General features: G+C 39.1%; 1 protein-coding gene across 1 annotated transcript; it reads left to right on the top strand.

Annotated features, from left to right (window-relative positions):
• The first annotated feature begins 14,499 nt into the window (after positions 1 to 14,499).
• Positions 14,500 to 24,736, top strand: LOC140841207 (alanine aminotransferase 2-like). Its single transcript, XM_073208470.1, has 15 exons — positions 14,500 to 14,856; positions 15,562 to 15,612; positions 15,714 to 15,764; positions 16,285 to 16,350; positions 16,423 to 16,484; positions 16,899 to 16,977; positions 17,067 to 17,171; positions 17,278 to 17,388; positions 18,214 to 18,351; positions 18,503 to 18,577; positions 18,755 to 18,875; positions 18,973 to 19,127; positions 23,587 to 23,661; positions 23,869 to 24,072; positions 24,281 to 24,736. Exons 1-15 carry the CDS (start codon positions 14,632 to 14,634, stop codon positions 24,395 to 24,397), a joined length of 1,635 nt encoding a protein of 544 aa, XP_073064571.1. The 5' UTR covers positions 14,500 to 14,631; the 3' UTR covers positions 24,398 to 24,736.
• The last annotated feature ends 105 nt before the right edge of the window (positions 24,737 to 24,841 follow it).

The raw sequence follows: 24,841 nt of genomic DNA, 5'->3' as shown, positions 1-24,841 counted from the left end.
GAATGAGATTATGTGTCTATATGCCCTATTTGTTGATTGATGTGGCATACATGATATTATGATTGGAGTATCGATGTATAAAATAAATGTTTTGTTAACACACATCATTTTATGCATACATCGGTACATGACATGCACGTTGAGCTATGATCCTTGTATACCTTGATATGATTGGATTGGATTCCGGGGTTTGTGAACACAATCGCTATGCCGGTATTATATGACCCGTAAAGCATAGACAATTGTGGCCCCATATGATTGGATATGAGATGTGGGATTTGATGGCGCTTTGCCGACGCTATCATACGTGTATTCCCATATCGGTCGGTGTGCCAGCTCGAGCATTGATTGATAGCGATTCGATTTATTCTGACATGTGCTCAGTGGATGGACATTTGACCCTATACCTCCACGACATACATGCATTGCATACCATATATCATTGTTTAGATATCTGTGGTATATATGATTGGTTGTTCCATACGGAGCTTTGCTCACCCCCAAGGGGGGCTGTTGTTATCTTTGTGTGTGGACAATGGCAGGTACTCCAGGATATCAGGAGACCGGAGAGGGTACTTCTGGAGGGAGCCACAGCTTGGGCTGAGGTCTATGTTTATGTCTTGTTCCCAGTATATGTATATGTATCTATATACCGGGGCATGTCCAAGGATATGAGATGTTTGTATGTGATTGGTTTAATTTCGTGTGGGCACGTACTAGAATATGGGATTAAATACTATTTTTAGTATTTAAATTTGAGAAGAGATATTTCAGGCTCATTGTAAAGAAAATTTTAAACTCGTTTTCCGCTGTAATTACTTAATCCTAATCTGATTGCATTGTAATAACGATTAGGAGCTAAGGGCCCCACATAGAGTGGTATCAGAGCATAGCTGGGAATGCTCTATTGAGTCTTGTGTGCACTTGAATAGGCACAAATGAGTTGTGCGTATGTGTTTGAATTATTTTTATTACTTGCTCTTACTTGATTTGATTTGAGTAAGTATCTGACGGGATTGATGATATGAGAATGATATGAATTGATATGAATTGTGGTATTCATCGATCTTTTTATTTGTAGATGGATCCCACAAATGAAGCTGCGAGTAGCAGTACTGAGAGGATTGTTGGGCAATTTGAAGGATTGTCCATGGATGTAGTGATGGCTCGATTTCAGGATCTGAAACCACCGAAGTTCTTTGGTACTGAGAGTGCTGAAAGAGCTGAGGCTTGGTTGAAGGATATTGAGCATCTGTTTAATATTGTTGAGTATTCCAAAGCCCGGAGACTGAAACTTGCTCTATATCAGTTGAAGGACCGAGCTAAATCTTGGTGGGAAGCCGCTGAGATTGGATTGAAAGAGACCGGGATTGAAGTCACTTGGGATGTCTTCAAGGCCCAGTTTTTGGAGCAGTATTCCCCTCCATCCTATTATACTGCTCAGGAGAATGAATTTAATAATCTGCAGCAGGGAACGATGTCTGTTGCGGAGTATGCTTCAAAATTTTCTACTTTATTGAAGTATGCACCTCACGTGGCTGGGAATGCGAGGGCAAAATATAACAGGTTTGTAAATGGTTTACATCCTACTTTGTATACTTATGTTGTTTCTGGATTGCCTACCAGCTACGCAGAGGCAGTAGAGCGAGCCAAGGTAGCCGAGGCTGGACTTAGGCGGGGAGGTCCACAGTATACTCCTCCACCACCGGTGTCAACTCAGCAGCCTGCTTTGAGACCGAGAGGTAAGAAGTTCAAGAAGACTGGCTCTGTTTCTTCGTCTTCTTCGAGTTCGAGTGGATCACAGCGAGGGAGTCCTGTGATTGCTCCCTACTGTAGTCATTGTGGAGGCAAACATACTATCGAGCAGTGTCGAGGTATGTTTGGCACTTGTTATCAGTGTGGACAGGAAGGCCATTTTTCTCGAGTATGTCCGAACAGGGGTACGACTTCTGCTCAACCCCAGTCAGGATTTAGAGGTGGCCCTGGTATGATGAGACCTGCTGTTCCTGTTCCATCTTTTCAGCAGTCGAGTGTCCCACGATATCGAGGACCGGGTGGTCAGAGTGCCCAAGTTCCTCCTCAAGTGAGAGTGTATGCCATGACTGAGGATCAGGCGAGAGAAGCTCCTGGTGGCGTGATTGCAGGTATTTGCACGCTTTGCGATTATCCTGTACGTATTTTATTTGATACAGGAGCATCTCATTCATTCATATCTCATGCATTTGTTGCATATCACGATATTGAATGTACCCCATTGTATGATACTTTATCGATAGCCACTCCAGCAGGGAAGATTATTTTGTCTGAGAAAATTGTGCATAATTGTGTATTGATATATGAGGATAATGTGATATTTCTGAATCTGATTGTCCTCCCTATGCATGACTTTAATTGTATTGTTGGCATGGATATCTTGATGACGAATCGAGCTACTGTTGATTGTTGTCATGGAGTGGTTCGATTTCGACCGATTGATGGACCCAAGTGGAATTTTTATGGCAAGGGTTCCCAAGCCAAAATTCCATTGGTATCTTCCTTGGAAATGTCTCGATTGTTGACTAGCGGAGATGAGGGTTATCTTATCTACGCTATTGATATTTCGAAAGGAGTCTTCTTTATCTGAGATTCCTGTTGCGAGAGAGTTTCCAGATGTATTTCCCGATGAGATTCCTGATTTTCCTCCTTATTGAGAAGTTGAATTTAGTATTGATCTTGTGCCGGGAACTGCACCTATATCTAAAGCTCCTTATCGCATGGCACCTCTGGAATTGAAAGAATTGAAAGAACAATTATAGGATCTTCTCGATAAGGGATATATTCGACCTAGTGTATCACCTTGGGGAGCTCCAGTTTTATTTGTTCGGAAGAAAGATGGTACTATGCGAATGTGTATCGATTATAGGCAACTGAATCGGGCTATTGTGAAGAACAAATACCCACTTCCTCGTATTGATGATTTATTTGATCAGCTTCAAGGTACTTCTGTATACTCGAAGATTGATCTTCGTTCTGGGTATCATCAAGTACGGGTTCGAGACGAAGATGTACCCAAAACTGCTTTTCGTACGAGGTATGGCCATTATGAATTCTTTTTTATGCCTTTTGGTCTTACGAATGCTCCTGCTATTTTTATGGATTTAATGAATCGTGTCTTTCGAGATTATCTTGACCGATTCGTTATTGTTTTTATCGATGATATTCTTGTGTATTCGAAATTGAAAAAGGAGCATGCCGAACATCTGAGACTGGTACTTCAGACTCTTCGTACTAGTCATTTGTATGCCAAATTGTCCAAATGTGAATTCTGGATGGACAAAATGGTATTTCTAGGCCACGTCATTTCGAGACATGGCATATCTGTTGATCCTGCGAAGGTCGAAGCTGTATTGAACTGGCCGAGACCTACGAATGTTCCTGAGATCCGTAGCTTCATGGGTTTGGCTGGATATTATCGTCGATTTATCGAAGAATTTTCGAAGATAGCTAAACCTATTACTCAACTGACACAGAAGAATCAGCGATTCATTTGGTCAGATGAATGTGAAGCTAGTTTTCTTGAATTGAAGACGAGATTGACCACATCACCTGTGCTTACTATTCCCTCAGGTACCAGAGGATTTGTGGTTTGTACAGATGCGTCTGGTAAAGGTTTGGGCTGTGTTCTGATGCAACACGGCAAAGTAGTTGCTTATGCGTCTCGTCAATTGAAATCTCATGAAACTCGTTATCCTGTTCATGATCTCGAATTGGCTTCCATTGTATTTGCTTTGAAGATTTGGCGCCATTATTTGTACGGAGAAAAGTTTGTTATATATTCAGATCATAAAAGTCTGAAATATCTCTTTTCTCAATCTGATTTGAATATGAGGCAACGCAGGTGGATGGATCTCCTGAAGGATTTTGATTGTGAGATTCAATATCACCCTGGATCGGTGAATGTTACTGCGGATGCCCTGAGCCGTAAAGTTTATGACTCTGTTCTAGCTTCTGTTTCTGTCGCCAAGGTACATGAGGATATATGTACTTCTGGTTGGACTTTTCACTCGAATTGGAATTTTGTCACGGTCTCTGCATTGCAAATTGAGCCGAACTTGATATCGAAGATACGAAAGGCCCAACGAAGCGATGCTCAGATCCTAAAGTCGAAAGAACTTGTATCTGCTGGACATCAGTGTAGTGACCCGTTCCAGAATCACCTACTAATCAAGAACTAAGCATGCAACTTAACTTAATTAATAATAATCAGAGATAACAGCGGAAATACCAACAAATGATAGATATACAACCCAATCGAAAATCCAGAATAACTCAACTAAACTGAAATATACGGTACAACCATATCGAAACAAAAAGTACTGAAGAACTAAACCAACCAGCTACTCAACGTCCTCCTCCTCCTCCTCCTGAGCTGTCCAACCTGAGGCCTGCCCCGTGGGAATGGGGTGTCCAAGATAAACAAAACCGAGGACGTGAGCGATAAGAACGCCCAGTACAAAAGCATGAGTATACAAACCTATATGAAATGCACATGCTATGATATGATACCAGGGTAGTCAAGAAACAGGAGTCACAAAAGATCTCAAAAATGCTCAGTCTAGAGGCGCCAAGTGGATAGTGCCGCGCGGTCCAACCTCTGGGTCACTGCATCCACTGCAAGAACAGACGTGAACCTAAAATGTCCCGGATCACCGAAGCCCTCCCGACCCGTCGGCCACTGTGTACTCTCGGTGTCCATGCGTCCACAAGACAAGACAGGGCTGAGCGGCCCCACAAGATATATAGCTTATCTCGAAAGAGATACAGCTCAACAGTAAAGGCTATCTCGAAGGAGATACGGCTCAACATGAAATGCAACGTGCAGTAATAAACGTGACATAATAGCATGCATCATATGACATATATCAATGCACCACATAATCATGCAACACATATAAGAATGTATACTCGACCAGGATATCTCGGATAGTACTTTCGTACCTCTATCACAGCAAGCCTAGCCTTACGCAACACCGCTAATCAGGTCTAGAACAAGCCTATGCATCAAAAGCACCCAATGAACAATACTACCATGCTATACTAGCAAAACCAGTACTACCAAAGGTTTAGGGTTTACCTTCGTCCGTCGACAGCCCTTTGATGTCGATTGCCTCGTAACTCAGGCGTCACTACGATACTAATCCTGGCAGCTCTTGGCTATCGCTCGACCGGCAACTAACCCTAGAAACCTTCCAAATCTCTCAAATATGAGACACAACTCAAGGATTGTCAATACAAAATGAGGAAATCCGAGCACTATTTATAGGCTATGTTCGGATCCACCGAACCTACTTCGGAACGTCCGAACTCCTACGTGTCCATCAGCTCTTGACATCTCACGATCGGATCCACCGAACCTACACTTCGGAACGTCCGAACTCCCACGTGTCCATCGACTCTTGACACCTCATGATCGGATCCACCGAACCTACACTTCGGAACGTCCGAACTCCCACGTGTCGATCAACTCTTGACACCTAATGATCGGATCCACCGAACCCACTTCGGATCGTCCGAACCCTTCGGTGCTACCGAACCATCTTCAGTCCGTCCGATTATGACCACGGTCAAAATTACACATTAAACCTTCTTAATCACCATTAATCCGTTAATTACCCAATCTGGAATTCGGGCTACTACAATCAGTCTGGATTTCAGATTTCTTCTGATGGTTCTTTACGACTTAATAGTCGGCTGGTAGTTCCTGACGACTCTGATTTGAGATCTGCCCTTCTTCGAGAAGCACATTGTAGAAAATATAGTATTCACCCTGGAGGTCGAAAGATGTATTTGACACTAAGACCTCAATTCTGGTGGAAACGTATGAAGAAGGACATTGCTGAATTTATTTCGAAATGTTTGGTCTGCCAGCAAGTGAAAGCCGAGAGAATGAGACCGGGAGGATTGCTCCATAGTCTTGAAATCCCGAAATGGAATTGGGAACATATTGCTATGGATTTCGTGACTCATTTACCTCGTTCGCCCAAGGGCTGTGATGCTATTTGGGTCATTATTGATCGACTTTCGAAATCTGCGCATTTTATTCCGTATGAGCGGACCTATCCCTATAAGAAAATGGCCCGTTTATACATTGAGAATGTTGTGAGACTGCACGGTGTGCCAGTCTCGATTGTATCTGATCGTGATCACAGATTTGCTTCTAAATTCTGGGGTAGTTTTCAAGAAGCGATGTGTACGCGTTTGGCTATGAGTACTGCTTATCATCCTCAAACTGATGGCCAGACCGAGCGTACGATTCAAACTTTAGAGGATATGTTGCGTGCTGTTGTGATGGATTTCAGAATGGGATGGCAAGATGCCTTACCATTGGTTGAATTTTCTTATAATAATAGCTTTCAGACGAGTATCGGTATGGTACCGTTTGAAGCTCTATATGGGAGGCGATGTAGATCACCGTTATTCTGGGATGAGATTGGTGAGAGACAATTGAATGGACCTGAAATGATACAGGAAATGAATGATAAGGTTCAGTTGATACGGCAGCGGATGAAAGCTGCTCAGGATCGTCAAACGAGTTATGCGAATAAACGAAGACGACCCTTGGAATTCCAAAAAGGTGACAGAGTATTTTTGAAAATATCTCCCTTTAAAGGCACTGTTCGATTTGGCATGCGAGGGAAATTATCTCCTCGTTATGTTGGTCCATACGAGATTCTCGATCGAGTTGGTGATCTTGCGTATCGATTGGCATTGCCACCAGCTCTATCTGCTATTCATGATGTGTTTCATGTTTCTATGTTACGGAAATATGAACCAGATCCATCACATGTGCTTGCACCTGACGAGGTTGAACTTGATCCGTCTCTTTCCTATGTTGAACAACCTGTTCGCATTATGGATCGAAAGGAGAAGATATTGAGAAATAAGTCGATTCCTCTGGTACGAGTGCAATGGACACGACATGGTGTTGAAGAATCAACGTGGAAATTGGAGAGCAAGATGCGAGATTCGTATCCGCATTTGTTTGATTCTATGACATCTGTTCCATTGTATTCGATGTATTATGATCCTTTTTCTGATTTTAGTTTTGATATGTACTATAACTGGAGACATGTATACGTTAGCCAATGTTATGTATATAATGACGTTTGAGATTTCGAGGACGAAATCTTTTAAGAGGGGGAGAAATGTAAGGACCGTGTATCGTATTATCGTAAATCCCGTGTTGATTGTCGATAATTAATGAATTTGATATGTGATTATGTATTTGATGTATATTGTGATAATGAATTGAGAAATGAGTCTTGTATATGAATTGACGTTGTAAGAGCTCGAGTGGAGAGGTCGGACGCCAATATAGTACAAAAATAAATAATAGTACAGAACATGTGGCGCCCGGGCGGTAGAAAGTGACCGCCCGAGCGCCAATGTGGAATAAGGGTGTTCTCGGGCAGAACATGCCGCGCCCGAGCGGTAATTTATGACCGCTCGAGCGCGGTACATTTTTGAGTCGGGGGCAGAATGTCTCGCGCTCGGGCGCGAGAATTCTACCGCCCGAGCGCGAGAGGCGGTGGACTTAGGATAAATCCCTCTCTTTCTTTCCTCCGTCAGTTGATTTCAGTAATTTCGAGAGATAAGTTCGAGATTTCAGTTTTCTTTCGTCTAAATCGACTTCGAAACGCTGTCTAAACGCGAAACAAATTATATATTTGTGATCGTCGCGTCGAGGGCTTCTGACTGAGGTAATTTTCATCTAGTTCCAGCAGCTCTAAATATCAAAGTGCTGGAATAGCATGTATTTGAAGTTGAATTTCCTATATGTAGTAGAATAACCAACAAGAAACTCATATTCGAAGTCGGAATTGAATTATGATATGATTATGATTTGATATGAATTTTTGAAGTTTCAAATGATATTTGAAACTCATCTTAATGATTTTGGAGTATGTTATTGATTGGAATGATTATGTTATTGATGTAGATAAAGTGTTATATCAATATTTTCAAGCTACATCAATTTGGAACGAAGAATTGAGGTATGTTGCGACCGGGTAACATACGACAGGTATCTGTATTATATGATATATGTCGGATTGATTGGATTGATTGGAATGAGATTATGTGTCTATATTCCCTATTTGTTGATTGATGTGGCATACATGACATTATGATTGGAGTATCGATGTATAAAATAAATGTTTTGTTAACACACATCATTTTATGCATACATCGGTACATGACATGCACGTTGAGCTATGATCCTTGGATACCTTGATATGATTGGATTGGATTCCGGGGTTTGTGAACACAATCGCTATGCCGGTATTATATGACCCGTAAAGCATAGACAATTGTGGCCCCATATGATTGGATATGAGATGTGGGATTTGATGGCGCTTTGCCGACGCTATCATACGTGTATTCCCATATCGGCCGGTGTGCCAGCTCGAGCATTGATTGATAGCGATTCGATTGATTCTGACATGTGCTCAGTGGATGGGCATTTGACCCTATACCTCCACGACATACATGCATTGCATACCATATATCATTGTTTAGATATCTGTGGTATATATGATTGGTTGTTCCATACGGAGCTTTGCTCACCCCCAAGGGGGGCTGTTGTTGTCTTTGTGTGTGGACAATGGCAGGTACTCCAGGATATCAGGAGACCGGAGAGGGTACTTCTGGAGGGAGCCACAGCTTGGGCTGAGGTTTATGTTTATGTCTTGTTCCCAGTATATGTATATGTATCTATATACCGGGGCATGTCCCAAGGATATGAGATGTTTGTATGTGATTGATTTAATTTCGTGTGGGCATGTACTAGAATATGGGATTAAATACTATTTTTAGTATTTAAATTTGAGAAGAGATATTTCGGGCTCATTGTAAAGAAAATTTTAAACTCGTTTTCCGCTGTAATTACTTAATCCTAATCTGATTGCATTGTAATAACGAATAGGAGCTAAGGGCCCCACATATTGTGTTCTGGGTATACTGATCATTATATAATTGAAGTCAGATCGAAGAACGGACTGATTATATATTTGTTATGATTTTGTTAGAGTTGATATGATCGAGATTATACAGAATTGTGATTGTTATATGTTATTATTGAAGATTATGATTCGTATTGATATCGATTATGAGTTGTGATATTATATCTTTGATGTTGAGATTGACGGGTTACTGAGATTTTATGATTATGCCGTTGAAACATCAGCAGATTGACATTGATCAGATTCAGTATTGATAGATTGTATCGTTATATCGTTAACATTGATCAGATTATGTCTTGAATTGAGTAGTGATCAGAACCGGTATGGTATGAGCTGTATATTGACACAGTCTATTCGATATTGTCATTTCAGATTGGGTATGGACAGATTTGACTTCGAGACTTCAACTTCGTCAGATCGTGAAGAGAAAGGTATAAATCAATGTTGATTCGGGATTGCACAACTCGAGTTAAATTTGACTTGAATTTCTCAAAATCACATCCTAAATGATTAATGCATTTGATTTTTTCAATGCTTGATATTGATATGCTTATTCTATCGATTTATAGCAAAGCATAAGTTAGAGTTGGGCAGATCTGCCTAGTCTTTGGCAGAACCGCCATGACAGAACCGCCAAGTCACTGGACTTTTGGATATATATTGATAGACTGAGGAGAAGACCGACTCCTATTCCAGATCTTCAATATAGACCACCAAAGTCTGGGACTAAGAATGTACCACCATCTAGCTGGGGTAAAGTAGATGGGAGAACGTTGCGTTCTTATTCAGATCGGGATCCCTAGATTAGGAATGAGTCTAGTCCGAGACTAAGAGTTACAGAATATGATTTACTGGTTGATACCGATTTATGTTCCTGATTAGGGTACATGTTCAGAGTATGATTTACAGTTTGATATTAATTCATGTTTCTGATTATGATGTTGTATCTGTTTTATGATGTTGTATCTGTTTATATGAAATGCATGCATACTTGATTTATACTGGGAATATAATTCTTACCGGAGTTATCCGGCTGTTGTCTTGTTTGTATGTATGCTTGACAACATGTGGGACAGGATCGAGATCAGGAAGAGGAAGAGAGATTCAGAATTTAGCGTGGAGATCTGGACTTAGAGTAGAGTGGTTTCAGTACTTGATATAGTGACGAAACTTCAGTACTTGATATAGTGACGAAACTTTAGAGGAAATAAATAAATGTTGTACAAGACTTGTACCTTTATTTTGACATGTATATTAGATCGAATACATTACGTTTCCGCACTTGCATTTTTTTTAAAAAAATTATGTCCCACATTTCTTAATTTCTATATTGATTCTTAATAATGATTAAGAAGACGAATTAGGTTCGGGTCCCCACACTAAATTAACGACCACATCTACTTCATCGGTCTATAAAATAGAGACCGATATTTTATATGTTGTTTCTACTTTAGATACCGACTAATTAAAGTCAGTCTCTAATATAGAGACCGATTCATAATTCGGTCGCTATATGAGAGACTGATGCTGTGGCATCGGTCTCTAATTTAGAGACCGAATATATGAAATCAATCTCTAAATTAGATATTCTTTTCCTCCTTCAGCCTCTGTTATTTACACAAATTCAAACACAACATAATATGCATAATCAATCAATATAACCATCCAAAAAGCACAACACAATATTAAAATCAATACAACTATTTCAAGCCAAGACTTATCAATACCAAAATCAATACAAATATTTATACCAACTATTCAAGTGCCACAACTTAATTTGTGGTGGATGTTTTGTAACCTCCCGATTCTTTGTGAAAGATTTCTTATTTCATCTGAAAGGATGGTCATAAGATAAAAAGTTACTATGGTTATCAAACCAGGATGTTTTTCCACTTCGAGGTAATGTAAATGCATCATACTCGTCCATGCAATGTGGACATGCTAACTTACCATCCGTGCTCCATCCCGACAACATTGAGTATGCGGGAAAATCACTATTTGTCCATAACAAGGCCGCATGCAATTTAAAATTGGTTTTACTTGCAATATCATAAGTCTCTACCCCTATACTCCATAAGTCCTTAAGCTCAGCAATCAAAGGTTGCATAAAGACATCTATCTTCTCTTCCGGGTTCTTTGGACCTGGTATAAGTACAGTAAGAAACATGTATTAGTCTTTCATGCACATCCAAGGGGATAAGTTATATGGCACTAATATGACTGACCATGAAGAATATGGTTTTCCTGGTTGACCAAATGGCTGGAATCCATCGGCCAAAAGTCTCAACCTCACATTACGTGATTCCATTGCAAAAGAAGGATATTTCTCATCAAAGTGCTTCCATGCAACAAAGTCAGATGGACGACACATTGCATCCCTTTCATGCACATGCTTATGATGCCACCTCATGTGTTTGGCTGTTGCAGTAGATGCATACAAACGCTGCAGTCTTGGAGTTAATGGAAATTAATACATAATTTTCAAAGATATATCTTTTTTATTCTTCTCTATTCCACGCTTTTGCGATCTACAAGGAGGGTGACCGCCCATCTTACATTCAGTTAGTTCAATATCATCTTTACGAAAAATCATGCAATTGTTAATGCAACAATCAATCTTTTCCACTGGAAAACCTAAACCTTAAATAATTTCTTTGTGTTGTAAAACCTGTCAGTTATTATGTTATCGGTTGGTAGCAACTCTGATATGAACTGACATAAATCATCATAACATCGTTTTGAGAAACGATGATCTGCCTTGATGTTCAATAGTCTCGCAGCAACTGACAATTGGGAATGACAAAAAGGAATGCCATCCCAAACTTCTCTTTCACTTGCCTTTAGCATTTCATACAATTTTTTTTTGCAGCGGGTGTTGGTATCTCATCAACATCTGAATCATTGACTGCATCGCATCCTGAATCATTGACTGCATTGCAATGTCATTGGGTGGTCTTCTTGAGCAATGGGAGCTGAAGATGGGAGAATGGAATGTCCGATCGGATCGGTAATATAAGGCTCCCCATGAATATACCAATTGTAATAATATGGAATAAAACCATACTTTCCTACATGTACTTTGACAATATCCTCATCGTGAAAAATAATATTTCTGCGTTTACGTTGAGCACAAAGACAACGTAACTTGTCACCACTCACACATTCAGGATGACTTTTAGCAAAGTTCACAAAATCCTCAACCCCATTCATATATTCTTCAGTTATAAATCCATTATCTAGCCTAGCATACATCCGAAATTTATTTATATTCGTTGTTGAAACAACCACCATAACCTAACATATAAATTAATTCAATAAATAAATTTATTGGAAAATAGGAATGGAATGAGGCATTCTAAAAAAAACAAGCTATTCTATATTATATATTTCTATATGTTATATTATATTATATTATATAATGAAATCAATACAACAAGCTAATGTTATATTATATTATATAATTTACAGGACTCCATTTGGAATAAATATTATATATTTTTGTATGTTATATTACATTATATAATGAAATCATACAATAATATAGCTCGACTTGTTAATTATTAAATCTAATAATTCTAACTTGAAATCCACTTAATATAGTTCGGTCAGATTTAATTCAATAATAAATCAAATATGATTTTGAGTTATGAGGGAAAAAGAAACATGATGTAAAAGTTGTCTGATATAATCGTACATGGAATTGCATAATTGAAGATGAAGCTCGTATGGTTCAAGTCTATGCTAGCTACAACAGGAAGATGTGGAAATATCCTAACAACATCTCAAATGGAAAACTAACAAAATATTGTATCAAAATTCTGGGATCTTTGAAATTCTAGTCACCATTTTCATTCTGTTAGGTTTGTGTGTCAATTTCTTAGGAAAGAACTCAAAAGAGAAGGAAAAAAATCTTAAAATTTAGAAAATTACATCTAATCAGATAATGGAAGAGATATGGAAGACACCCTTGTAGTCGGCGGCGACAGTAGGCGCGACAAGCGCCAATGGTGTTGGAAGAGTTGAAAGCGCAAGTTTTTTAGGTTTTGAGATATGACGGGAGGGAGAGGAACACCAGTGATGAGTTTTAAAATATTGAGGTTTTATTAGATATCACTTTCATATTTCAGTCTCAAATTAGAGACCGACACAATATATCGGTTTCAACTTAGAGACCTAAATAAAAATTCGGTCTCTAATTTGTGAGTTGAATAAAAAATCGAGCTACAAAAATAATATTAAACTATAAACAGTGACGAAAATAAATTTAGCGATCGATATTACTAATTTCGATCTCCAATTCGGTGACAAATCCTCGTTTCTTTTATAACATGCCAAGGAACATGTATCGACGCTCTGTACGAGACGAATGCAGACTTTCGTGGAAGACGTCAAGTTTCTGATTAAGAATTCCACAGATTATGCCTAGCAACAGTTTAGCCATTGTATAGGAAGGCATTTTAGTTTTCATAGCACGAGACATTAGTTTCATGTGCACGGCCAGAGCCGTGAAACACCAAGCCGTGGCCTTCCGCTCGGCCTCTGACCAATCTGTATACTATAGATGTTCATTCAAAGCCTACCAAGATACGCTCGGGCAATTCTACCGCGAATGCAACATAATCGGCACGATCGGCTTCATATGAACTGCAACATCTTCCCTAGACAGCCCATGCCTAATCAATTTGTCACACTTACAGCACAAGGCAAAACAGACCCGAATCAGAACACGGGCATATCGATTCAACGGTGCACAATGAGCCCATTCGACAAACTTACAGCTCGGCCTTCTTAGGCAGGCCTTGGAAGGATTACTCGACCACGATTGTCATGCAGAGCAATATAGGTGTGTTCTTGAGCCCATTGGGCTGGTCCCCGTGGGTCCAAAATCTTGTTCCACCAAGTACTATCTTTTACACTGAGTATCAAAATACTGGGCCCAGATCGAGCACTAAAGTTCGGGTTACGTGGCCGGGTATAAGCCCAGTCTTACTGCAGCCCAGGCAGCTAAATATAATTACAGTCCTTTATCCAACAAGGTGGTGGTTGGTTGCCTGCCACAAGTGTAACTTGGACTCAACCTAAAGTGAATTGGTTTACATTTTTTTTGTGAAATTCATGTGATATTTTTTATTTTTCAAATTTATGATAAATATATATTTTATTTGGATCATTTATAAAAAAATATTTTTTATTTCAAAAATATTATATATCATATGTTAATAATATTATTTATTATTACAAATATAAACAATCACGAATAAAGATCGACTTCAAACCCCTCTATCTAGTTTTTAACAATAAAAAAAAGAAATTAGCAACAAGACTTTAAACACTTAAATACATGTGAACCCTTTTTTCTTTAAAATCTAATATATTTTCACCCAAATTTTTTAAAAATCTACGATATTCTATTTTTAGAAATATTAACATTACATTGTTATCTAAAATTGGTATTGGATTTGGAAAGACTTTAAAGACTTTATACTTTAAGCACGGCATCTTCGATGCAGATACCCCTGGACGCCGCTGCCCGCAGTTTTCTATTGAATTTTGTTTTTGTTTTTTGCATAAAAAACCAAGTCTAGAAAGTTGGCAAGAAACTTCCCCCTTCCTTCCAATTTCCCTTTGATTTATGGTGATGCGGAGATTTGCCAGAAATCTCATTCCCCGCACCAAACTTTTAGCTTCCGTGTCTCCACATCCCTACGCCACATCTTCATTATCTTCTCCACCGAATCATATTTTGTCTCCAGCCGCTGCATTTCTCTTGCGTCTCCTGAGTACCACATCGGCTCCTGATTCCATGGCTTCTGACTATTCCTCAACTCCTATCTCCATTGACTCCATTAATCCTAAGGTGATTTTATTTAGCATGTATTCTGTTTTGTTTGAATTAGCATTTTTTTTGAAAGATTTGATCTGGGATTTGATCCTGTTTGTTGATTGGGTTATCGGTTTTGATTTTTTATTTTGGGGTATTGGAAAAAAGTAGTCCTGTTTTTGCTGCTGTTGTCTTCACGTTTGATCTTCATCAAATAACGATTTTCAGCAGCGCTTTGGAGATCGTAATCTCGCTTAATGCTTTAAGCTCTGGCTCTTTTCTTCAAAAGAGTGTTTTAGTTGTTTCAGTAACTGTGGATTGATCTCTGTTTCCCTTAGCCAATTCCCTATATAATATTTTGATTTGTTCTTCTTTTAGATTTTTACATACCTGCTGTAGATTGTTGAAAGACCATTATTTGGGAAGTTCATTTTTTCTTTTCTTTTCTTTTTGTTCATCTCTTGGTAGTTATCGAGCTTTTGATCTCTGCTTGAAAGTTAATCTCACAATTGATCGTCTGTCTCATAGAGTTGATTTGAACCCCTTATGGATTGACAACCTTGACAGGTGATTCTTATAGATATCAGGGGAAAAAATGAATGTAATATAACTCCATTTGATATGATAGTACTTTTGTTCCTTTATTGATTTTGAATATTTTGCCTTCAAATTTTGGTAATTACCCTTCCAAAACATGTTGGCAAAAGAAACCGTATGCTAACTTAGCGAACGTCTTTCCAGGTACTGGCATGTGAGTATGCTGTACGTGGAGAAATTGTCACCCTTGCTCAGGTAATTTCTTTCACATTTGCTAGTTACTACAGATTGTGCCACTGGATAGGTGGACTTCAAACCTTATATCATTTTGAGGCCTCTTTTGATTTATTCTACAGAAATTAGAACAAGAATTGAAGAGCCACCCAGATCGTCAACCTTTTGACGAGGTACTAATTTCGTTTTGATTTAATCATACCTTGAAAAAAATGGTCTCGGTTCCACCTCATAGTTCGTGTAGACAATTTGATTAGCATGTTTGCGGTTTAAAAAATGAATATATATCAATGTGTGTGTGCGATAAACTCAATGAAAGTTACATTAGATGTACCATCGGAATCGTGGATTAATCTTCACCTGAAACAATATGAATGTGCAATCACGTTGTTGCCTTTGAGAAATGCAGAATGGTTTTCATGCTTTAGATTTATTTTCTATGTTTCTTGCTGCGTACCAACATCAATTGCATGCTCGCATAAAACAGTAATTTTTTTCCAGCAATATGCCTCAGAAAAGATTTTTTTTCTGAATTCAGATGCGTGAGAGTTTGTGAGCTAACATTGAGACGTTGTATTTGTGTGGAGATTCATGGTTTGTGATGTTACATGGACTTCACCCCCGTCTCATTGTGGCAGGTTTACATTAAAGGGTAATATAGATGCCATACTTATCCTGTTCTTGTTTTTGCAGATACTTTACTGCAACATAGGAAATCCTCAAGCACTAGGTCAGCAGCCAATCACTTTCTTTAGAGAGGTAAGCGGACTGCATATTATGTGGCTGACCTCAAGTTCATGTGTCCAGCTTCTTATATTATTTTTTATTCAGGTCCTTGCTCTGTGTGACCATCCTTCCATTTTGGACAAATCTGAGACACAGGGTTTATTTAGGTAAAGAGGTTCAATGTTCAAACTAGACACCTGACTTGACATTATTTGAACCGATTTTTTTTATTTTTAGTACCTTGGAAGTTTCATATTACTATTGATTATGCTTTTATATGTAAACATGAGTGTTAGAACTTTTATGGCAATGCCATTGGGTTAAACTATCTTTCATAAATTCAGTGAATAAAGAAGGTGAATACAATAAATCATAGAATCCCAATTAAGGTCATCTTGATTTATTACATTCAGTGTAGAGTAAGTTATTGTATCTGTTGATCTTTATTGCCTGCTAACAATGATGATCGCATCATCTACCTCTTTATGACTTAATTTAAAGTTCCTGATTTGTATCCAAACTGGGATGGTTTTGTTGTAATAAATTCATATTTCCCTTCTTTTTCCTCATGGATTTGGCAGTGCTGACTCCATAGAGAGGGCTTTCGAGACCATAGATCAAATTCCTGGACGAGCTACTGGTGCATATAGTCACAGTCAGGTAAGCATGACTTAACTTGAAGCCTTGGGCTGTGTACTTAGAACTCTACTGATGTTGAAAAAAAAATTATCATGTTTCTATGAAATCAGGGAATCAAAGGTTTGCGTGATCAAATTGCTGCTGGTATTAAAGCTCGTGATGGATTCCCAGCTGATCCAAATGATATTTTTTTGACAGATGGTGCAAGCCCAGCAGTAAACATTTTATGCCCTTTCTTGTTATGTACACAGAAGATTGAAAGAAAAACTTCAAGAGTTGCAATTTCAGAGATGGAATAACATTTCTCTGCGCTTTGTTCAGGTTCATATGATGATGCAGTTGTTGATACGATCAGAGAAAGATGGTATACTGTGTCCAATTCCTCAGTATCCTCTTTATTCTGCTTCAATTGCCCTCCATGGAGGCTCTCTTGTACGTCTTTGGTAGCTAGGAATATGTCTTTCAAATATTTACCCATAGTTGTCAAAGGCGCGCCTCAGGCGCTAGGCAGAGCTTCAGCGCCTTATGGACAACCAGGCGACGGTGCATGGCTGGGCGAGCGCCTTTAGCGCCTTGAAGCCGCATTTCTCCGGGCGATGGGCGTTCCAGGCGTTCCGCCTCTTTGCAGAACCATGTGCGCATCGCATATCCTTTATTTTTTAATGACCCAAAGCCCAACTAAATAAGCCCATAACTAATTTCAGCCCATAAGTAATTTATTTTTAAAAAAAACCTAGTTTTGCTTTGCATGTCGATACGTATCCTCATTTCTCCCCTGCCGATTGAAGTTTCTGCCGTGCCGTTCTGCGCACACCATTCTCCCCTGACATTTCTGCGCACACCATTCTCCCCTGCCGATCGAATATTGAAGCTCCTGGACCTGTTCTTCTCTGCCGCAGCCGCAGGCTTCTGTTTTCAGGCCTCTCTTTCAACTTTTCTTCTCTGCCGGGCAGATTCTTCTCTTTCAGGCTTCTGTTTAGCATTAATTTTAAAAAAATAGCCTAGTATGGCCTAGTAGAACATAAATATATAATACATTCTCTCTATATTATCGCCTCGTGGCTAGGCGATCGCCTTTTGTCGCCTAGGCGTTCGGGCGCTAGGCAGTGGCTCGTCGCCTTGACGTCGCCTAGCGCCTTGACAACTATGTATTTACCTAGCTTCATTTAATCGATGAGTTTTTTTTGATACTTGCTTCTTCTGAACTTTGAGCAGAACGTAAGTTCAAATTGTGATCACCTTCATTCTTTTGAGTAGGTTCCTTATTATCTCGATGAAGAAGCAGGATGGGGAATGGAGGTCTCTGAGCTTAAGAATCAGTTGGAAACTGCCAGGTCAAAGGGTGTTTGTGTCAGGGCATTGGTTGTCATAAATCCTGGCAATCCTACAGGGCAGGTAAACATAAGTGAATCTCTTGAGGCCTGAGGGTGATTAAGCAGGGACTTGCCTTTTCTGTATTGGCTAATTGTTTTTTCTGAAATCTTGTTTCTTCTTTCTGGTTTGGTTCTTGTCTCACAATTTGAATGTTTCAATGCTTCTTCTGAAGGTTCTGGCTGAGAACAATCAAAAGCAAATTGTGGAATTCTGTGAGAAAGAAGGGCTCGTTCTTTTGGCAGATGAGGTGTCTAGATTCCTTAGAGTCTCAATGATACTTAACTTATGAACCTGCTTCTGAAAGTTGCTGCTCGTTTAGTCATTTGAATATTGATACTCTCACTATATTGCCTCTAGATGGCTCAACATCATTAGCATCAAATAATATTTGTCTTTGACGATTTTGTTTTTGGGATTTTTGCAGGTGTACCAGGAAAATATTTATGTTCCTGACAAACAGTTCCACTCCTTTAAGAAAGTTGCCCGGTCTATGGGTTATGGGGAGAAAGATTTATCTTTGGTATCTTTTCAGTCTGTGTCGAAAGGTATTGTGGTCAGATTTTCTTGCATGTTGTAGTTATAATTTTGTGACAGAGGAACCTCTTTCTTTTAGATGAGCTTCTGTTTCTTCTCCTCCTCCAGGTTATTATGGAGAATGTGGAAAACGAGGAGGTTACATGGAGGTCACAGGATTTAGTCCTGAGATAAGGGAGCAAATATACAAAGTGGCATCTGTAAACCTTTGTTCTAATATATCTGGTCAGATTCTTGCAAGCCTTGTCATGAACCCCCCAAAGGTTTGTTTTCTTGTTCATCTTTGCTTAATTATACTTCATTCCATACAAACTATAAATTCTGACCATAAAGATCAAACCAGTAATACACGAAACAAATTTCCCCTCTCGACATGAAATTTAGATCATAGATTATTAGGTAAAAGTGATTGATTACCCTCGGTAGGAAGCCACATGTTAGAACATGTTCCGATTATTTACTTCTCTACATGGAAACTAAGTGGGGTAAAGATTGATGCAATTAACTCGCTGATTTTGTTGTTCTCCCTTTGCTTTCTGGTGTAAGCCTTCTCCAGAGAAAGTATTTTTATTTAACCCTATACTTGACTGTAATTGATGGGATCTATAAACTGAACTATAGTCAACTTCTCTTTGAAGTAATACCCTTATGTCAGCCCTATATTATTTAACTTGTCTGTTTCTACAAGCTAACACATATAAGATCTTGTTAGGCTGGTTCTATAATTCAATTGCAGAAATATTATGAGAGAATAAAGATTCAAAGATAATGTAATATTTTTGATATTGATAAAAAGTAAAACCCAGAGAAATCTCTGTAAATTCCCTAGCCAAGCTAGTGCAACTAGAATGATAAAAAATGAACTGAATAACTAGCTCACTTCACTCTCCCCACTAATATTCCCCGTTCCCACGTGATATCCTAAATGGGAATTTTGGGCCTTCTAGTGTAAACAACACAATCTTTATGTTGGGCTTTGGATGATATTCTAGACCCATAACTATCCTCCCCCTCAAAATTTGTGTTCTCCTCGAGGCTAAAGTCTGGAAATTGAGTCGAAACCTCAGCTGGCATGTTCCCATGTTGCCTCTTCTGTAGGTCGATTCTTCCATTCAGTGAGTACTTGCAACTTCTCCTCGTTACCTGCTTTCTTGTACCTTGTAAACAACACCTTGCTTGGTTCAAATTCCAGAAGAAACCACATGATGTATTCGAGACTCTGCGGGCAGCTGTAATTGTATGCCACAGTGCCCGCCTTCCCCAACACTTTGAATGGACCATAATATAAAGGAGCTAACTTCTCAAACACTAGAATACCATATCAACCACCTGAAATGATATCTTTCGCCTTCGAGAATTCACATGTTCAGTCATTATTTATCATGCTCTTTGCAAATCATACTTAAGTTGCCTCAACATCTCATCTCTGTCACTTAACTCTTGTCTCACCGCAGCTACTTTAGTCTCCCCTAGTAAAAATTGAGTCAATATAGGTGGTTTCCGACCATAAACCACTTCAAAGGGTGTTGTTCCTGCTGATGATTGTCAAGATGTGTTAGACCAAAACTCTGCCCAGTGAACCCAATTTTTCCAACGCCTGGGTTGTTCAGACGAGAAACACTTCAAATAAGTCTCCATGCATATATTCAACACTTCTTTCTGCCCATCGGATTCGGGATGGTAGGCTGAACCCATTGCCAACTTGGTACGAAGCAATTTGAGTAGTTCAGACCAAAAAGCACTTAGGAATACTGGATCACTTTCACTTTCGATGGAACGGGAAACTCCATTTAAGCGGACCACATTTTTCATAAAACTGCAGCTACTCTCTTGGCAGTAAAAGGATGCTTGAGTAGAATAAAGTGGCTGTACTTGGACAGCCTATCCATCACCACCATCATCAGTACCTCATAACCCTTTGATTTAGGTAACCCTACAATGAAATCCATCCAGATATCATCCCAGATAGCACCTGTAATGGGCAGGGGCTGTAACAATCCCTCCGGCTTAGTTGCTTGATATCTGTGTTTCTGACAAATCTTCCATTTGTCCACCATTTTAATCACATCCTTTTTCATGCCTACCCAATAAAAATTTCCTGATACTCGCTTTAATGTTCGCAAAGCCCCTGAATGGACACCTGTCAGTGTAAGATGGCATTCGTCTAACACCGCGTCGACCCATTTTGATCATTTAGGTAGAACTTATCTGTCCATAAATAATAAACTTCCATCAACCAATGAATATGACCCCATTATCCCAATAGATTGAGGTATTTTTTTAAAACTTGCTGCAGCAAGGGATCCTCTCGCACTGCCTGATTAACTCCCTCAAGTTCCAACCAAATTGGCACTGAAATGCTGTTCAACTTGACTGCTCCATGTCTCCTTTATAATGCATCTGCTGCCTCGTTGTGCACCCGGCCTTGTACTTCACCTCGAACTCATATCCCATTTGTTTTTCCAACCAATGTCACCGGTTGTGAGTGGTTATACGCTGTTGTAATGGATTCCTCACTGATTTTTACTAACATCCTCGACACAATTATGGCTAGCATCACTGTCTATCATCACCACCACCTCTTCAGTAGCAATTTTGCCCATTAATTTTCATGGGTTGAGGTTGGGAAAAACCCGAAACAGAGAAAAATGACTATTCAAGCTTACCATATCCCTTGTTGGGTTCTGTGTCGACTTCTGTCTCCATGTTAATCGGCCACTGAAACTCCTCCCCCACATCATCTTCTCCCTCGTCTACCGCCATCAATGTCACTCTTAGAGACTTCTGCGCACATTTATGTATAGAATTATAGGGCTCGCCTAATCGGAAACATAACCCCTTTTCTTGGTAAGTAGGGCCCTCCATGTGAATGTGAGCCAGCTTAAGTCGATTGTATATTGGAATCCCTTGGAGTTCAAAATAGTATTCTGCTTGTCCAAGTCACCCACGGGGATCCACAACATCAAACCCGGGAATTTCGATCCTCCGTAGAGCCTGTCGCATCTCCTCATACACATAATTTTTTGCATCCTTACATGAAGCACAACCTCCATCCTCCTGACCCTCTACTTCATTCACCACCTTCCGCACTCGCTCATTTTCCAACACTTTATCCCGATCATCAACTGCCTTTCCAAAAACCCACTGCTCCATCCTTGTTTGCGATTCGAACATTTTTGCTTGTGATTCCGCGATGATAGCTACTGTTTTAGTGAGCGAACAGATATTCTCCTGCATATCCTGGACGGTCTTCTCGAATGCTTCGATCTTCGCTTCTGAACGGGTAGTAGCCATTTCTTCTATCCGGCAGGTCGGACCAACTGTTAGGGTGCTTCTATAATTCAATTGCAGAAATATCATGAGAGAATAAAGATTCAAAGGAAATGAAATATTTTTTATATTGAAAAAAATAAAACCCAAAGAAATCTCTGTAAATTCCCTAGCCAATATAGTGCAACAAGAATGATAACAAGTGAACTATATAACTAACTCACTTCCCTCTCCCCACTAATACTCCTTTCCCACGGGATAATCCTAAATGGGCCTCTTGGGCTTTCTAGAACAAACTTTATGTTGGGCTTTGGATGATATTCCGGCCTAGGGATGGCACTGGACCGGGGTGGGGGCAGGTTTGCCATTACCATCCCCATCCCCGAATTCCATCCCCACCCCCATCCCCGCCCCGGTCCCCGCTTTTTCGGGTTCGAGGAATCCCCAAACCCGAAACTTCGGGGATCAACTTCCCATCCCCGTCCCTAGGGATATAATCGAGTCGAGCCGAGCCGAGCCGAACTCTTGAATGTTTGAGCTTGGTTCGTTTATAATCGAGCCGAGCTCGAGCTTTATTTAACGAATATATGCATAGCTCACGAGCTTATTCAAGCCTTTATCGAGCCTAAACAAACTTAATATATATGGATTATACATTTAAATTTTCATTAAATTAATTAAAAAGTGAATTATATATTTAAAGAAAAATATATTATTCTTATCAAAACTTGTAAATTTATTATAATAAATAAATTTAATAGATTTTTCTATATATTTCATAAATAATATACAAAATCAATAAATCAAATATCAAAACTATTTTTTTTTAATCTAAAAGATTACTCATGAACTTACCAACGAACATGTTCACGAGCTAACGAGCCGAATACTGTAAAGCTTGAGTTTGGTTTGTTTATCTTAACAAGCCTCATTAAACGAGCTCAAACCAACTTTTATCGAATCGAGCTTCGAATAGCTCACAAACAGTTTGGTTCGTTTACATCCCTACCCGTCCCCATCCCCGTTTCAAAAATATTAATATGACAAGACGATGATGAATTCGGAGATTTTATCAAACCAAAAGTTATTATTATCTATTATTATTAAAGATAATATTAATATTTAAAAAATAATATTATTATTATTATATTATTAATAATAATAATATTATTATTTTATTATTGATATTATTTTCATGGCAAGTTCGAGGATTTCGAGGATGGGAATAGTAATCCCATACCCGTCTCGAATTACATCGAGGATTTAAAAAAATCTCCGAACCCAAACCCGAAAAAATCGGGGATCCTCATCCCCGTTTCATGTTTTCCCCGCGGGCTCCAAACCTTTGGGGAAAGTTGCCATCCCTATTCCGGCCCCTAACAGATACACATTCCTCCAATTAAAAATACATTTGTGCACCCTTGTTGGTAAATTTGTTCTATAATTTTGTAGGTTGGAGATGAATCCTACGAGTCTTATTTGGCGGAGAAAGATGCAATACTCTCTTCACTCGCAAGTCGTGCCCAGGTTAGCTTTTAACTGAAGATTAACCATTTGTCTAAGATTACAAACCGAAGATATAAAGAAGGAAAAACTCATTAACGTATATCGAGTAACAAGTGCTACCTATTAGACTTTATAAACCTCTCTCATTGGTGGCTTGCCACTAGTTGATTTTGGAGCCTTTTTTCTATTTTCACCTATTTCTTATGTTCACTCTTTCCTGGTCTTCAGAAACTTGAGGATGCATTAAACAGTTTAGAAGGAGTTACATGCAATAGAGCAGAAGGTGCCATGTATCTTTTTCCTCGTATACGCTTATCAAAGAAAGCAATAGAAGCAGCAGAAGCTGTTAAAGCAGCCCCAGACACGTTCTATGCTCGTCGACTTCTTAATGCCACTGGAATAGTTGTCGTCCCTGGATCTGGTTTTGGACAGGTAAATATTACAAGTTTGGTTTCATAATCATTTACCTTGGTTTATCTAAAAAAAAATCATTTACCAGATATGATTTTTTAAGAGAATCTTTTCAGAAAACAAAAAAGTTATTCAATTTTGGATAATATATATAAACATATTTATTTTGCAGAATTAAATAATACCCAGTTACTATTATTAATATATTGTTTGGGTTGTTTTGTGGCAGGTACCTGGGACATGGCATTTTAGGTGCACAATATTACCTCTCGAGGACAGAATACCGGCTATTATTTCGCGTCTCACTGAATTCCACAAAGGATTCATGGATGAATTCCGCGATTGAGGAACTCTGCAGTAATTTTCTTGGCTACACAATTTGGAGCTTGGTCTATCTTATGCTATGACACTCTTGAACGTGTATCATTGAATACATGAGCTCCATCTAACTTTATGTTGAACTCATACATGTTTTGATCAAGCCAATGGTATATGCTAGGAGTGTTTCGCTTGGCATGGGACCAATCCACTTTGCTTTAAAGTGAACCCTTTTCTTGAGGCATATCTTTCAAACTTAATATTCTGAGCCACTGACATACAGAATGGTTTGGGACTTTCATAATCTGTTACTTTTTTTGTGAGACAAGCTATTTGATTATCATATGTTGCGAGATTTTCCACATTATGTGTGAGTCTCTGCACACTTTTTAAATGGAGTCAAAGTATCTAATAAGAGTTTAGATCTATATCCAATACCAAAAACTCTAGCGAAAGGATGCAGCTCAAATCC

This window comes from Primulina eburnea, chromosome 9 (assembly GCF_022965805.1).
Source record: "Primulina eburnea isolate SZY01 chromosome 9, ASM2296580v1, whole genome shotgun sequence".
Taxonomy (NCBI): Eukaryota; Viridiplantae; Streptophyta; class Magnoliopsida; order Lamiales; family Gesneriaceae; genus Primulina; species Primulina eburnea.
Note: the sequence above shows the minus strand (reverse complement) of the source record. Positions and strands in the feature narration are given on the sequence as shown.

Bases quoted from the DNA above. Each gene is read 5' to 3' on its own strand.
- LOC140841207 (XM_073208470.1), top strand. From the start codon at position 14,632: ATGGTGATGCGGAGATTTGCCAGAAATCTCATTCCCCGCACCAAACTT. The intron at 14,857-15,561 runs GTGATTTTATTT...ACGTCTTTCCAG, and splicing joins TTGACTCCATTAATCCTAAG to GTACTGGCATGTGAGTATGC. The intron at 17,172-17,277 runs GTAAACATTTTA...CGCTTTGTTCAG, and splicing joins CAGATGGTGCAAGCCCAGCA to GTTCATATGATGATGCAGTT.